The following is a 17,156-nucleotide window of genomic DNA, read 5'->3' as shown; positions in this document are numbered from 1 at the left end:
TTCACGGGGTCGCAAAGAGTCAGACATGACTGAAGCAACTTAGCACGCACACACCAGCAAGGACTTTAGAAACTGGCACCAAGGCAGAGAGCATGACATGGTGCTGTTAGGACCGGAAAGCCTATGTTGGGCTTTCAAGTTACCAATACAACTACATTCTATAATATTATCTCTTCTCAAGGATACTTCCATTATGCAAAGAGGATAAAGAAGAGATGAATTTTGGTAGAGAACAGTCAGATTTGGGAAAGTCTAGCCATTGGTTCTTGCCTGTATTTGGAATTCTTATTAAGGAAGCAGAGCTACATTTTGTGAAAAACATATGTTTGAACTTCAGGGTACATCTCCTTGGAATTGAGAGATGGGTTTTCCTTTGGTCAGAAAGAAACCTGCTTCCTGTAACATCTCTTGGCAGCCTCTGGCTTTTCTCTGTTCTTGCTACCTGCTCATGTACTAACCATGGGTTTTCAGCTGCTTCCCTCATGAAATCTAATGAGATCACCACAAAACAGGCCCTGTGGATGACAGCCATCATTATACAGAAATCAACAAGGGCTCCATCCAAATGTACCATATAAGACTTACCTTGAGAAATGAATCCTTGAAAACATCAGCCCAGCAATGACAGAAAAGAATTCTGCCTAGTTAGAGTTCTCTGCAGGAAGTGTTTTTGATATTGTTTTGGCTTGAGGGGAAAAAAAAACAACAAACCAACAACACTGGACTTTGTGGGGGTTACCTAAGTGCACAGTGAAACTGCAAATTCAAACAGTTTGAATCCTATCCTCCAAATACAGAGGTCTTATGTGAAAACAATCTCATTTTCATTTTGCTTTCTGGGAAGCCCTCCAAGGCACAGTGAATTGCCAACTTTTTGTGACCTTTAGTTCCTTAGCTGCTCCCAAGGGAAAATTGACCTTGGAGCTGTAGAAAGGAGGGAAATAATTTTCAAGCTGGTGCAGAGCAAGGGGCAGAAGTTTTGTTCTTTCTGTTTTCTCATTGAACAAAGCATATGGGTTCTCCTGCACCAAGATTCTTAGCCCCTCTGAGGTCACAGACATGAGGACAAGTTGGGAACGAAGATGCACTTTAATCCCACAGCCAGGATGTAGACAAGACTGCCACATGGGATGGAGGCCCAGGTGGCCAGTAAGGAGCAGTTCCCAGGAAAACATTAGGAATAAAAAATGATTAGCTCCTTTGCAGATTCACAGCTGATACAGGGCTTTCTGAGCATTTTAGGACCGAAATGAAGTTATAGGCACAAGAATTCCTCCTGTAACTTTAATTGCCTTCTATAGGTACTGGGACTAACGATGGAGTTTCAACCTGTAGGAGGACCCCCTTAGGTTTCCTGTGTGTGTGTGTGTGTGTGTGTGTGTGTTAGTTGCTGAATAGTGTCTGACTCATTGAGAGGAATACTGTAGCCCACCAGGCTCCTCTGTCCATAGCATTCTCCAGGCAAGGATACTAGAATAGGTAGCCATTCCCTTCTCCAGGGAATCCTCCCAACCCAGGGATCGAACCCAGGTTTCCTGCATTTCCGGCAGATTCTTTATCATCTGAGTCACCAGGGAAGTCCCCTTAGGTTTCCTGTCATTTGGCAACTGCTTGACCCATGAGACATCCATCTGGTCATGGAGTTAACCAAGAAAGGAATGGTGTACATCAAGAGACACCACGGGGGCTCTGTGGGCCATACACGTGTACACTGTCCCACAGGCATGGAATAGATTAAGGGACAGTGATTTGTTACCACTTGCTTCTCTCAGTGAGAATTTTTTGAGATCTTACTTTGCTCATAGACATATGGGTTTGAAAGGTTTTTGCCTTAGAGGCAGACTTTATTAAGTAACAATTAGTGTCTTCTTTCCAATACTCAATGAAAATCTAATTAGAATAACAACACTACCACAGTGACCCTAGCCCCAAGCAGTCACTATCTGAGTGGGTCTCTGCAGCCTGGGAACAGGCTGTGTAGTCATTCAGCATTTTTAATTTCTGAAAATAGCTGTGTATCCCATTCCTACCATTTGTAAGCCCTAGGAATCCAGAGAACTGTTTGGGTAAAAGAAAAAAAAAAAAAAAAAAAAAAGAACAAAGAATTTGGAATCCCAAGCTGTCTGGAACTTGCCTGCTGAGTGATATTGAGAAGGGCACTCACCTTGAATGAGTCTCGGGTTCCTTATCTCAAAGGATATCATCAGAAAATGACTCTCCTCTTACAGGGCTCTTATGAAGATTAAATAAAACCATATTGGAAAGTTTTGACATACTTAGCTTTCTCAAAGACAGAAATTTGACTGCAGAAATAAACTTCAAAAAAATTCCTGGTATAACACATGAAAAATTTGTGTGTTACATTAAAATCAAACAAACTAAACAATGTTTATGAACCAGGAAAGAGAAACAATTTTCTCTCACAGTTTCAGAAAGAGATTAATGGACTAACATGTGGGCAATTGTTAATGTGCATGTGTTGTAGTTACTTTTCTGGAAGGGAGGAAAACAAATGTGATATTGATTTTTATGCCTGTACAGGATCAAATACACCATGGAGGTGGTGGTGCCATAAATATGTACTCTGAGAATCCAACCAAAGAATTTAGAGAGGACTCCCGTGTCTTTTACACTTAAAATACAGATAGTATAGCTATTTGGTGGGTATTTTTCCCAGAACAGAGTGTAGAGAACATGAGTTTTGGAGTTAGACTCCAACTTAAATTTTACCTCCTCTCACTAGCTCTGTGACTTGAGCAAGTACGTAAATTTGTTAAAGGGATTAAATGGAAAAGAAAAAAAAGATAAAAGCAATAGTTCAATTCTTGGTCCTAAGAAGTACCAGATAAAGGTGAAATGTTGCTATTTGTCCCTCTATTTCAGCTCAACTTTTCTCTTTATCCTAATGTTTTAGTTGGCAAAAATGATAGTATGTGAGCAGAGTTCATGTGGGGCCAGATGCATTAGAAAAGGGTGTTCAGTGGACGTGGTGGTGCAATCCCTGTTTTTAATGCCTTTGCTGTCACACATTTAGGTATGTATGAGGCAGGTCAGTAAAGAAACTCTTAGTTAACCAACCACATCTCATGATGGCATTTCTTTACCTTGATCTTGTAAATGCTGAGGAATTGTGGCTGCTTTGGAATGTCTGCCAGATGTCTAATTTAATTTTTAGGATGTATCTGAAAAAATAGTGCAAGCCTCATTCTGTCTACATTCCTTGGGTTCAGTTGAATGGATATTAGCGAGGTAAAGTGAGATAGTAATTAAATCCTTGAGTTACCAGAGAAAGATTAAGATGGTGTAATTTCTTTCTCTGGAAATGGTGCCGATGTTGTACTTTGGTTGGGGCTCATGAATCTCTGGAAGAGAAAGGGGCAGAGATCTAGCCTGAGAATTGCCTAAGTTTCTTTAGGATGTATTCAGGACTCCAGTGATTGCCACTAGGAGTGGAAACACTTCCCTTTGCTCCTCACCCACTCCTCCCCTTACCTTTCCTCAAAGAAGGTCCAGTCAATGCTGGCCTTTTGGTTATAGTGGTACCCAATGGTCCGGGGACATGGCACATCCAAGGGCCAGTGAAGAACCTCTGACTTTGTTAGTCAGCTTGCTTTCCTCAGTGACTCCCCCCAGTTTAAGCTCCTGCATGTGCTTAATTCCATGACCACTTGGGGAACGCAGTGGGTTGGGAATGAGGCAAAAGTGAGTAGAACCCTGGCTCAGCCTCTGACTGACTGAACTTGGGCAAAATAATTATCTTCTGAGTTCTAACTCCTGACATGTCAAAGGAATAATACTGTCTATATAATCTAGTCAGTCTCAAGAATAATCTTCCACCACTTAATATATCCAATATGCATGAAGTGGGAAGAAAAGCTGGGTGTACTGTCAAGGGGCCACCAGCATTTTGGTCTCAAGCACAGGTAAGACCTAGTGTGGGACACGCAACCTACAGGACTGTGGGTGAATCTGGCCAAAGCATCCGAAGTGCTGACAGCCTTCTCCCTCTTTCAAACCACCTCCATCATTATCTCTAAGAGTTCTGGAAACTGGCCAGATGTGCACTTCACATTTTACTGAGCATAATATTGTCACAGAAATCTATCAGTTTCTCATAATTCTTCCAGAACATTCCCAGGAGTTAGCCCCAGATTCATCCAGAATCACATACGGGGTTTCTGCCTGGGCTGCACTCTCAATGGCCTCAACTCCTGCCTTGAGTTAACCTCAGGAGCCACTTAAAACTTGTGGTCACCAACCTCACAAGGGGACCATTCCAGCTCCATGAATGATTGACAAAAGTAGTATCAAACATTACCTGGTCTCACACGTGGCCAAACTCCTTCCCCAAAGGCAGTTCAAAAAAAAAAAAAAAAAAAAATAGGGCCTCCTTATCACCAGGTTTCTAATAATTATAAGAACCAGGAACCATAGCACAGAACTGCCAGACATACGCAGTGACAACAGGACGATGTTTCTAAGGCGAGTTATGTTCAGACCTGAAGAAGAGCAGATCATGCTCACTAAAAATAGCATATTTCCAGAATGTGTACTTGGAGGGGAAAATTCCATGTTTTTTGGGAATTATGCAACAACCTCAGTCCCCTGCTAGAACAACTTATTCTACAGCTAGTCTGTTTTCTCCTATTAAACCTCCAGCAGCAGGAGACGCTTCTCCACAGCCACAAGCTCCTATATCTGAGGTGGTACTAGATATCCAGTTTGTGTGTGAATCTTTTTCACATTTGTTCATTATAGAGCTGGGAAGGGCCCTGTGACATTTACTGCTCTGGGCAGGATAAAAATGTGCTCTGGTCTGGAACGAATACAGGCTATAGCTTCAGAGAAAGATACCTTCTATGTTGCCTTGTGTCTATTCTTTAGAGAGAATCAAGCAAGGGCTTTAGTGTCCTTCGTCAAAGGTAGGAAACAGCTTGGTATCAGTAAATGATTGACCTGCTGCCTGGGGTGATCAGCTTAGGTAAATAAGCTTGATTCTGCTCCAGCAATTTCAAGACTTTTAACTCCCTAGGTTCCAGAGCAGAGAAGAACACAGGGCTTCCTGAGAGACCTTGTTATTTGAAGTTGACAGTCCTCTGCATGGACAGTGTGTTCCTCAGAATAATTGCTAACTGTCCTCTCTGGTGTATCTTCAATCCATGCAAGCAAAATTCTGGAACAAAGCCATGACCACTGAAAGAATTTCAATAAATTTCAATAAATAGGATTTTTTTTTATAATGAAAGATTAAAAGTCTTTTGAAATATGTAGAGCAACAACAACAATTTTCAAAGGAGAGAGAACCTGGAAGAAAATTACAGCCCATTCTTCAGAACACATTAGTGGACAAATGATTGGACTAGCCCAGTACACACACACCCTGACCACATCTTCAGCAGAACATCATGAGATGCTCTGGCTACGAGGTTGGGTCAAGTGTTAGCTTTGTGATCTTCAGAGAAATGCCCGTGAGCAGACAGAGCACCTACCTTGATTGCTGCTTCTCAATCTGGTTTCTTCCCTCGGCTTCCTTCCTGATTCAGCAGCGGTGGCCTGCGACTGCTGTAATCTTTGTGGAAGATTTTGGGATGTTCGGAAGAAGAATGGACACAGGCTTTTACATTCCCTCCAAGCACAAAATTTAGATGTTCCCCTCCGTTTCCTTTCCTGGCCTCTCTGGCTCCTGCAGACAGTGGTCATGAGCAGTAACTTGCTTGCAGCCAGGTATGTTGACAGATATGAAGGCGGGAGCCCGTGCTGGTTTCAGCTGCCCTGACTGGCCAATCATTACATACCAGGTCAGACTCTCAGTCCTGCTCAAACCCAACCAGAGATCTGAGTGACAGTCAGCAGTACCACAGGGGGCAAAAGACAGGATCTGTTAGCTATTTAACAATCCAGATAAGCAAATATCTTACAGGTGGATCTATAAAGTAGACAGGACAATCATATCTAGGAGGAAAATCCCTTTTATTTCATTCCTTTTTATTTTAGCAATGTCAGAAGGGAATTTGGAGGTCACTTAATCAATTTTTTTGAAATTTAATAAGGAAATGTCTTTCATTGAACTCCTGTCCAGGGAGAATCATCTGGAAGTACCTTGAACAAATATGGCTATCATTTACTGAGGGTGTACTATAGTTTAGGCATTTTACATATATTGCCACAAATCCTCATAAATATAACCTTGAGATTTTATTCTTTCTTTATGGATGAAGGGACAGAGGCTCAAAGGGGTAATGGTCAGGCAATGAATAGGTGTCTAGTCAGGATTTTAGGGCTTCCTAGGCACTAGTGGTAAAGAACTCGCCTGCCAATGTAGGGGATGTAAGAGATGCAGGTTCCATCCCTGGATTGGGAAGATCCCCTGGAGGAGGGCATGGCAATTGCTCCAGTATTCTTGCCTGGAGGATCCCATGGACACAGAAGCCTCGCGGACTACAGTACATAGGGTCGTGGAGAGTTGAACACGACTGAAGTGAGTTAGTACACGGCACACAAGCCATTAAGTTGGTGGTAATTTGTTATAATAGCAATATGAAATGAATACAGATTCTCTCAGAAATGTTCTTCACGATGCTCACTCGCTCACTTAGCATCCCATTCCACATACGAATGCTTTTTATCACCATGATCTACCTGCTTGAAATGGCAGCTCATGAGTTCTAGTTCTTTCCTGCACATTAGGCACTCAGGGGGGCAGTTGATAAATGATGGAAAAGGGCTCAGAGACTAGATTCTGCTGCCAACTCTGCCCTAGGTCAGGTGGCTTTCTCTCTGGTTTTGTTTTCTCTCCTGTAACATTAGCACTGGGACAAATGCTCTTTGGTCCTTTCCACATCTAAAGTCATAAGATTCTAAAATCTCAGTCATAAATATCATCGTCACATTTCTCTCAATCTTTTCTGATGTGTGGCAAGTTATTTCTACACCCACTGGCTGCTGGTGGGGGATACTTTTGTAAAAGGCAAACTAATATCACATTTCACAGAGACCATGAAATGAAACTCTCTGGGCCCTGATTGAGAAAACACCCACTGGGGATCAGGGAGGAAAGTCTTTAGGCCAAAAAAGCAGAGATATTCTCAGGTTAAACAAAGAAGCACTTTCAGTGGCCTCCCTGTTCACCAAGAGCTCGGCTTCTCAGGGCCTTTCTCCACAGGATAAATCTTGTTCTTTAGACCCCTTAGATTAAAGCCATGTGCTGGCCCAAGGCTTCTCTGGATGGGATGATGCTACTGGACAGAGGCTGACACTTCTGGGTCCTCCTTCTCCATCCATCCTATCCCCAAACACTGCCCAGCTGTGCAAACATCCTGGACTGAGCAGCACTTTGGTTTACTGGCGCTCATCCAGGCCATCTATCCTGGGTGAGGTTTGAGGCACATGGGTTTTGGCCATGATCCCTCCACTGCAACCCTCCATCCTGAGAATGAAAGGTTTCAAGTCTTAAAGATAATAACACTCCTTTAGTCATAGTGAGCGGATCTGCAGAGGGGTAAACAAAGAACATACTGCTGATCAAGAAGAATTCCTTTGGGGCAGGGCAGGGGGAGAATCCACAACAAAAATCCAGGATACTCAGGCATCTCAAGTTCAGGAAGACACAGAAAAGGAAACACTTTCCAAGTTGGAGGAATGGTATTTGGTCTCTGCATTGAGCGCTAACTGGGTACAGCTGTCCATGGAACTGAGTGACCCCCAACTTTTCTCTCCTAAGTTTAAACTGCTGCCCTGGACAATGTGGCGAGAGGATAGTCTGAGCACAGACTTCTGCAGGAAACATGAAGAAAGTTCCCTTATGAAAAAAAGAGGTGATTTCCTATCTCAAATAGCAGTTTATTTATATAGTTAGTTAGTGAGTTAAAGATGTTCAACCAAAAAGAGCCCAGCCAAACCCAATTCTTGGCTAAAGTGTGGTAGAATCAATTATAATTTTTTTTCAGCCTGGGAAAGAACATAAATTTAGGTCATTCCAATAGCTTCTTCACAGTGGACTCTTTTAAAAATGTAAATTTAATTTGAAAGGGAATTTTATATCCCTTTTGAAAAACCCTGATCACTTGGTACAAAGAGAAGGCAACCACAAAAATAAATACAATACAAAAAAACTTAAAAAAGATAAATACAATAGAAACAAAATGATATTTAATATTTGCTTACCTGGATGGTAAAGAATCTACCTGCAGTGTAGGAGACCAGGGTTCAACCCCTGGGTCAGGAAGATCCCCTGGAAGAAGGCATGTCAACCCACTCCAGTATTCTTGCCTGGAGAATTCCATGGATTAGAGGAGTCTGTCAGGCTACAGTCCACAGGGTCACAAAGAGTTGGACATGACTGAGCAACTAACACTTCACAGATACTATCACCTTTTTGTTTTGTTTTTGCTGAATAAACAAGCATCAGAGAAATTTTTGTCACTAAGCTGAGACCTTCCCCTCAACTGATCAGAATGGTTAAGTGATTAACGATATTAATGTTAATTAGGGTGTGGCCACTTTCCTCCTTGCATCATTTTACAGACCACCAGTGATGTGAATCCTACTCTCTGAGCAATGCATATTTGGTCCAGTGATTGTGCAACATGGTCTGAATTTATCTGCTTTCTCTTTCATTAACTGGTTTATGTTAAATCATTTACCAGTGGACACAATGGCTAGCAGTCAACCATGCAGAAAAGGCTGTGCTCAGTGCTCTTTGGAGGGGTAGGTGCAAAGTCCCCACCCTAGCACTAAGACTAATAGCTAAAGTATTTACTACATGCCAGACTCTGTGCTAGATGCTCTTCACATATTTTCTTATTTGGCCTTCTCAATAACCCTTTGTAGTACATATTGTTAGTCCTATATTCTATATATTTAGATATATTAGTTTGCCTAAGATCACATGGCCACGGTGCGATTGAGTTGAGATAGAAACCCATGTCTATGCATCTCTGAAATGCCTGTTCTTAGTTTCTGGGCTAAATAAAATGTTTATAACCCAGCAGTAATATGATAAATTGTGATTAGATAATAAAGGGTTCATACATAATACAATGGTTCCATTGTCATTGGGGCAATGTTTCAATGCAAGTATATGTTCAGAAATTGAGTTAGACCAGCAGAATCATTGCACTTTCACCATGCAGGTTATGGGCTTCCCAGGTGGTGCTAATGTTAAAGAAACCGCTTGCTGATGCAGGAGATGAAAGAGACATGGGTTCGATCCCTGGGTCAAGAAGATAGCCTGGAATCGTAAATGGCAACCCATTCCAGTATTCTTGTCTGGAAAATTCCATGGGCAGAGGAATCTGGTGGGCTACAAAGAGTCAGACACCACTGTGGGACTGAGCTCACTCATTCGTGCAGGTGATACCTGCTTTGCTTCTGTTTGGACCCAGTCCTGTCTACATTGTTATGTTTTATTAAAATCAAATGGGGTGACTGGAAATGGTGCTTATCAAAGCCAACCAAAGTATAGTATGGTAGATTTACTCAAGAATCACTAAAATCATGGGCAGAAAATTCTGAATATGACTATTTTCTTTAACTGTTGTGATAACTTGAATAGAAATATAATTATCCCGAATTACCTGTCCTAAAATTCAACTTCAAGAAATGATTACTTAGAATTAAATTTGATCTCTGTTAAACTTATAAACAGGACTTTCATCCAACCTATTCTTTTTGTAGGGGAGAGGGCAAAAAGAGAAATTCACCAAAACTCAGTGGCCTCAGATACACTATCAAGAAGAATTATGAATGAGGGAATTACTGAAATCTTTACTGCCAACAGAAACTGTAGGCCCACTTTTATTTATTCTTTGCATGCACAAACACATGATCTCTTCATTGTTCTATTTCTGGGCATTTGGCAACCACTCAGAGTAACATGGGACAGAGGTGTTAGTCAGATGAGAGCATGAATGTCAAGAGGACTGAGCCTAAGCCTTGTAGAAATAGCTGAAGTGCTGAGGGGAAAGCTTGGAAAAGCATGGGTGACAAGGCTGTGTACATTTCATGCAAGGCTCATTTCGGGAATCCCAGGCATGTGCGGTTAATTTCAGTATGTGTGAGACAAGGCTGAAAAGGTCTTCATCTAATATACTATAATCAGGTATTTTATTGATGCTGAGTCTATAACTTTTTAAAACAAAATTAGAAGTGAACCAATAATAAATTGTGCACACCAACGATGAAAAAGTGCCTGCCAGAGTTTTATATTTATTCTGAGGTTTAAGCCTATTTAGGTAGTTCAAACAAAACACAAGAAAAAACATCATGTCATCATACCTATTAAACTTTTTTTCACAGTTAAAATGAGGTAATCTGGCTTTACAATATCTTAGGTTGAATTAAACAGTTTGATCCAGGTTACAAGAAAGACGAGAGAGATATATTTGAACAATTATTTCCTAGGGGGGAAAAAGCCATGTGAAATGCATATGAATAAGATAATTATGCCACAAAATACATTTCAGAGTGTCAAGCAGCACATATGCAAAATTTTCTAACCTTAAAATTGGTATAACATTATTATTTTTTACTTAGCAAACAGCATGCATTGTCATATAAAACAAGCATAGAGGACAAAATATATAATAGAGAATTTACCAGATTCACATTATCATCTGAATTGACCAAGACTTATTTTCACTATGACAATCTCTGTATTTTCTAGTCAGTGAGGTTAAGTATTACATTTGGCATATACACAATACAAATAATGTCATACATCATCTGTATGTAATACTTATTACTATCAGGAATTTAGTAAGTATAATAGCAGCAAGGTACCACTGTTTCTAGAATATATTCTAAGGTTTATCATATTGATACCATAGATTTATGATTGAAGTGTTATTAGTGCTCTAAACTAATAACAAGTGTAAAACTGCAAATGTACAAAGCTACAGAAGGCCTATCTGACTTTTCAAAGTGCTGTGCTTCTCGTTGGGCTCAAAGCTTATGAGCAAGCCCCAACTGTCTGAATGAAGCATACTGGCCCCAGTTCTGAGTTCCAGTCAGGTCAAGTTCTAGTGATGGGGTGGCAGTAGGGGTGCAGAAGAATGCACTGGAGGAGAATAAGGTGCAAAAGCCACTGCGGTCAGAGCGCATTTGCACATTGCTGAATGTATGTGCTTTTTATTGTAAGTTTTGCCAGCATCCACAGTAATCACCAGTTGATTGAGGATGACCAGGAGACAAGAGGAAGCAGTGGTATATATGACAGAGATGAGAGGGAAAGAGATGGAGAATGCCTCTAGATTATTGATGGAAAGCCTCAGTAGACTGTGAGATCGAATTTCCAGTGAAGAGATTTTATCCAAACTATGTGGCTTAGAAACAAATTTGAGAATCTTAAGAACAAGTTTTGTTGGAGTAAAGACTAGAATAGTATACCCACTGCAGGATAGGGTTATCGTAGAATATTTTTACAGTGTCTTAAGACTGTGCTATTTCAACAACGTTAATAGCATTTTGTACTGTACTCCTCTGGTTTAGGACCAATTCAGTGACGACAGTGCCGTTAGCGTCACTGTTTCGTGTAAGAAGCTGGGGAAGCCAGGGGATAAGGAGACAGTGGGGCTCTCGGAACAGTAAAGAACTGTGTTTGGAATGAAAGGTAAAGTTTCTAGCTAAACCACTTATCACCCAGTCAGGTCACCCCTGTGTGTCCCAAGGCAACATCTGTGAGTGACAAAGCTCTGGTGGCAGATACCAGGAGGCAGTATGAGGAAAGGGAAGTCAGTGGAATTTAGAGTATGTCTGTTAGGGGACAGACATTTCTCTGCCATACAAAATAAATTTTATATCGGTCTGCGCATTTAATGTTATCAACTTCTATTCACTCCCTTTTGGCATAACATGACTATTTTAGTGTGTATTTAGGAAAGCTCAGCTCACTAGCTCAGGTATTTCTTTCAGTCTCACTCATCTCATCTTACAGGTCACTAAAGGTGCTACTGATGGACAAGGTCTGTCATCCTAAGCCACTCTCTTGAGAAATGAACCCAGGTAGCATTTCTCTACGCATGCCAAACAAGGAAGATTACCACCCCTGTGCACCCTCTGAGCACAGGCATTCAAGCTAATTATTAAGGACCTGATATTTGGGGGGAGCTAGTCGACTGTGGTTTGCAAAACTGCAGACAGCATCTTTATCCCGGATGAAAGAACCAATCTGTGCAGATTGAGCACAGAAGTGCTTCTTTGCTCTGCAAGGAGGGGGCGGAGGAGGGGGTGGTATCTAATGGCCCTGCCCTGATCATTAGCTCATTCTGTTGCCCTAGGAACCTAACAGTAAAAATCTGCAATCAGCCAATGAAGAACATTACAAAAACTTCAGCTGAAGCATGAATAGATTCTGTAAGATGGTCTAAATTTGTGTAGGACTTTGGCTTCCTAGAAAAAGCAGCAGTTTAATCTCCATCTTAATCTCTTCTGTTTCTCCACCTTTAGTTTGGCACTAAGCCTCCCAGCTGGGTTGTATGTAATAATAACGTCTCTGTGGGCAGCACTTTCTTACTGTAAGATTCGGAAAAAAGCGAAAGTAGAAAATCATTAAATTCCAGAATGCTCCACTACATTGTCTTCTTGAACAGAGAGATAATGTGTTTGATGCAAATATAAGGTCATATTAGAAGCAGGACTCTTAAGAACGATCATTACCTGGGTTTAGCTCTCGTGCTTTTGTTTGAGTTTATATAAAATCCTGGGTTTGGGCTGTGGCTTAACTGTTCTTAAGAATTCAAGGGTCTGGACTCAGTGCTGAGGAGGAAACTTAAACTTATTACTATAGAATCTAATACAGCAAATGTATAATTTTTGGCATAACCCTTTTAGACCTGCTATTAATTTAAAATTTAATCCTCAATAATTGTTCACTCCCTTCCATTAATTCCATCTGGACCTTGCCCTCTAGTCCTAAGAATACCTTCTGCACCCATGAAACCACGCGGGTACCTCTAAAGGGCTCAGAGTTCAAGCCTTTGAACACTGCTCTACTCTGACAGGAGATGTTGTCTGCTGTTTTGCAAACCACAGTCAGCTAGCTTCCCCCAAATTTCAGGTTCTTAGTAGTTAAGTTGAATGCCTGTGCTCAGAGGGTGTACAGGGCTGGTAATCCTCCTCCTGCAGCACGTGTAGATGGTAACCTTTGCATGAAGCCATGGCGGTGTGGCTATGTGGGAAGTGGTCTAGGGAACTGTAGAAAAACTCAGTATACATTTCGGAATAAATGTGGCCCCAAATCCTGTGAAACTAAAGCTCTCTTTGACTCAGTCAAGTGGCTTTTTCTCTGATCTTGAAGTTCCTCCTGAGTGAATGCTATAGCCTTATTTGACCTGAAAAGTCCCCAGAACTTGTGAGAAAAAGAAATGTGATTTGGTCACCATTTTTTTTTTTTTTTCTTGTTGGCAGTGGCAGAAGGAGTCATAGACCTAAAGTCTCTTTCCGGTTGGTCCCATCATTGAGTCTCCTGCTTGACTTGAGGTCAAGGAGCAGAACACACACATCCTTTACAATATATTAAGCAACTGAGTCTTAGGGCAGCAATTCTGCCAATTCAGGGGTGTTTATCAAGGATGAACTGTAAATAATCCTCCTCCTATCTCCTAGAACTCCCTGTGCAGAATTTCAAAATGCATGCATGAAGGAGTGAACAGCTGCCCCTCCACAAAGAGCAAGGCTCCATGTATGCAACCTTGGTACCGTTTTCTGTGCTTTTTTATCATGTGAACACTGAGGTGCACTTAAATGTTACAACCCAAGTGAAGTGCAACTATATATTTTAACACTAAAGGGAAAAATCAAGTAAACATTTCACTGAACAGTCAGCAGCCCTTGGGTATCATTGGCATCCTGTGTAGATACCTGTCAACACACCTGGCCTCATAGCACCAAGCACCTGGGCAAAGCTGAGGCTGAAATAAAACAGAGCAGAACAATTCTCCTCTTGCCTCCGTATATCTCTTTGCCAAGTAACAAAGTATTAAAAGAAAGGAAATGATCTAGTCCTTAGCAGTTGACCAAGTTCTAAGATCAAGACCAAAATGAAACAATGACAACACAAATAAAACCCTGAGGGTAGGCTAGGGAATTTCAGAGCTTATCACTGAAGTTTAATACCAGAATTGAAGGAAGATTAAGAAAGCGAGGGCACTCACTTTCTTCGGCCTTTCCATAGAAAGCCTTAAAAAATTAATAGCAAAATCCCAGAAACCTCTTTGGAGAGAGATTCAAGTCCAAGAGAAGGGACAGTTAAACCATATTTCCCCAGAAGCGTTTGTGTTGTGACCTCTCAAGCTGTGGAAGCTAAAGGCTGGGGTTTAAATTACTCTAAGCAAAACAAAGGCTGGAAGACCAAGCATCGGTGGGGTGCATATGCTCTCAGTAGCTCAGCTCGGACACCCCCACTGCAGGCAGCATGCAAAATCCAGCGATGAGCATCAGAGAACATGATGGAGAAGCTGCTGGGAGGGTGTCCAACCATCTGTATAAACACACACAGCTGTCCAGGATTCCAGGTTATCTTTCCACCTAAAGGATCCAGATGCTGGCACTTCCTTAGGGATTCTCAGAGAGTTGTGAGGAGTACTCAAGTGCTCACACTTCTGTGCCCAGCATTCTTTCTACTTCCTTCCTTTTCATCCCTCTTCTAGAGGGTTTTCCTCCGGAACCGAGAGATCCTTAGGACCCATTTCGCCTTCTGCTCCAGTGTGTGGTTTGGTAGAGGCGTCTCAGGTCTGGACCACACCTACACATGAACACCGTCCCCAGCATGACTGGGGGGACCAGAATGCCTACAGTTTCTACAGTAGAGTCAGAAGTCACTCACGGTCCTGAGATGTGCGGTCCTCTTGAGGGCCATCTGGCCTACTGAGAAGAGTTCAGGAAGCTCCTTGGTGAGTGCTCTTGAAGTAAGAAGCACTGAAGATAGTTAATCTATAAATACATAAATGAATAAATAAATAAATAAAACACAAGAGGGCTCTTTGTAGTTAAGCACCTCTTATCAATAAAAAATAATGATAATAATAATAAAATCCCCTCTTGAGTTTCAAAGCCCTCCTGCAGTGATTAGTAGGCTCAGAATAACCTGCAGAGAGTAGAACAATCAAGACACAAACCGGAAGTGTTCCGACACTGGGTATTACTCGCTGGATGACATATGGTCATCCTAAATGTTCCCGAGGTAGTCTTGTGTTCAAGGATTTACAGAATGGCTCCACATCCACTTGGAGCCTCCTTAAATCCATTGCACTTTCCCACGCATCCTGTGTCTGCCTCCATGGTGTCACGGACAAGGTGTCTTCCATTAGTGCTGAGTCCCACAGAGCAGACTCGAGTTCTAGACAGACAGCAGTGAAATGCAATTCCAAAATCTGGCTGGAAGATCCCACTCCAAAGAGGACTTTGCCAAAATGATGCAGGCACTTGCCCGGCAGCCAATTTGGGGAGACCTACAGAATTAGATCAAAGAAATATGGCATGCAACAGACATGCATGTCTATCTCTTGTTGGGCCTCAGATCGCAAAGATGTACCAGTGTTGTTCCTTTCAGTTTTAAGAAGGGGCCAAAGAAATGGAGAGGAATCAGTGTTATAAAAGTGGGAAACATCTTTCCGATACCAGGGACAGTATGCACTGTTTATCTGAAGAATGAAGGTGACCAGTTACCAAGCACAAGCATGCCAAGAACAGCTTGTGGCTGAAATACCTTGGCGATAGAAACATCTTACTCTTGGGGAGGAAGTGGTGACATTCAACACGCCTAGAGAAAACTGGTGCTTGATCTTTCTCCCTTCAGAGCCCCAGGGTGGTGAATGAGCCACCCCACAAGGCAGTCCACATCTGCCTTAAGCCATCCTTTGGATCAGGAATGCCTTTCTGCTTCAGCCTTCTCTTTGGCTCAAATACAACATCCTGGAAGACAACAGGGAACTGGGCCAATTAGGGGACACTCCAGCATCCCAAAGGAAGCTGGAGACCCCATTCCCATATAATATGCAACATCATATGCCATTAGGGAGATGCTGACCTTGACCGTAAGAAACATGCTTTCTTCCCTTGGACTTCAGTTTTTAAAAAGTCTCATTTGGGAAAAATGCAAGTAATAGCCCTATAATTTTATCCAAATAACCTCGTGAGGAGGGGAAAAAAATGTCCCATCCTCTTACTCACTTCACCATCACTGCCCAGGGGCCAATAGGAAACCCTTCAGAACTCTAGCCTGGATCAACAACTTCAATATTAAGTTAAATAAAAAATTAAATCAGCATTTAGCCAAAGCTCTATCCTCCTGTAGGAGGTCATTCAATTCAATGACTGTCGTGGCAAAGTCCACCAGGTCTACGAAGTCAGACGTGATGATGTTGACTCCCATGGCTCCAGGCTTCTGAGTCTTCACCCAGTCTAGGATGGCAGGAAGATTCCTATGCAGGAGAATATTGGGGCAAGAGAGGACAGAGAATTGTGTTTAGAAAAGGAAATAACACATTTCTGTTAATATAACAGAAGCATGTCAATAGAGGTATAAACCACAAACCCCCACCCTTGCCTCCAAATTGGTCTACTATTTAAGTAGTTTATTTAAGATTATTTAAATCTCTTTAGGGACAGAGTGATGTCTATTTCTTCAGACACCTGTACTTTCAGAATTTCTGTGCTGGAAGAGGAAATTATTTGCCTCAATCACCAAAGAGACAAAATGTCAACAGGACCTTGAAAAATTAAGATCAAGAGCGTAATTATTGGAGGGTTCTTTAATTTTTTTAACCATGAAATTTTTTTATCATGAGAACTTTAAACATATTGCGACACTGAAATAAACTTACAGGAAGCATCTCAAACATCTAGGTTCTACCACTAACGTTTTACTCTATTGTTTACCACATATCTGTCCATCATGCTCAGTGCATGCTCAGTCGCTCAGTTGTGCCCAACTCTTTGTGACCCTATCAATCAATATTATATTTTTTGACAAATTCCAACTACAAACTTTTATATGTGCGCGTGTGCTAAGTTGCTTCAGTCATGTCTGACTCTTTGCGACCCTATGGGCTATAGCCTGCCAAGCTCCTCTGTTCATGGGATTCTCCAGGCAAGAATCCTGGAGTGGGTGGCCATGCCCTCCTTCAGGGAATCTTCCCAACCGAGGGATCGAACCTGCG

At 41.8% G+C, this 17,156-nt stretch overlaps 2 protein-coding genes across 10 annotated transcripts in view; both read right to left on the bottom strand.

Annotated features, from left to right (window-relative positions):
• The window catches only part of PHLDB2 (pleckstrin homology like domain family B member 2), a 244,882-nt gene extending 239,169 nt beyond the window's left edge, over window positions 1-5,713 (bottom strand). For 3 of the 9 annotated variants that reach the window (XM_045165464.1, XM_045165485.1, XM_045165487.1), the window contains exon 1: window positions 5,490-5,712. The gene's annotated coding sequence lies outside the window, so the exon portion shown is untranslated. Of the gene's footprint in view, window positions 1-5,489 lie in introns of all 9 variants that reach the window. The other 6 variants (XM_045165465.1, XM_045165488.1, XM_045165482.1 and 3 more) reach the window with 4 other exon arrangements.
• Window positions 5,714-10,186: 4,473 nt separating this feature from the next.
• The window catches only part of PLCXD2 (phosphatidylinositol specific phospholipase C X domain containing 2), a 58,965-nt gene continuing 51,995 nt past the window's right edge, over window positions 10,187-17,156 (bottom strand). Inside the window, exon 4 of the mRNA XM_006073965.4 lies at window positions 10,187-16,418. Within this exon, the coding sequence (XP_006074027.2) occupies window positions 16,259-16,418 (160 nt within the window). The 3' untranslated portion in view covers window positions 10,187-16,258. The remainder of the gene's footprint in view (window positions 16,419-17,156) is intronic.

This window comes from Bubalus bubalis, chromosome 1 (genome assembly GCF_019923935.1).
Source record: "Bubalus bubalis isolate 160015118507 breed Murrah chromosome 1, NDDB_SH_1, whole genome shotgun sequence".
NCBI lineage: Eukaryota > Metazoa > Chordata > Mammalia > Artiodactyla > Bovidae > Bubalus > Bubalus bubalis.
Note: the sequence above shows the minus strand (reverse complement) of the source record. Positions and strands in the feature narration are given on the sequence as shown.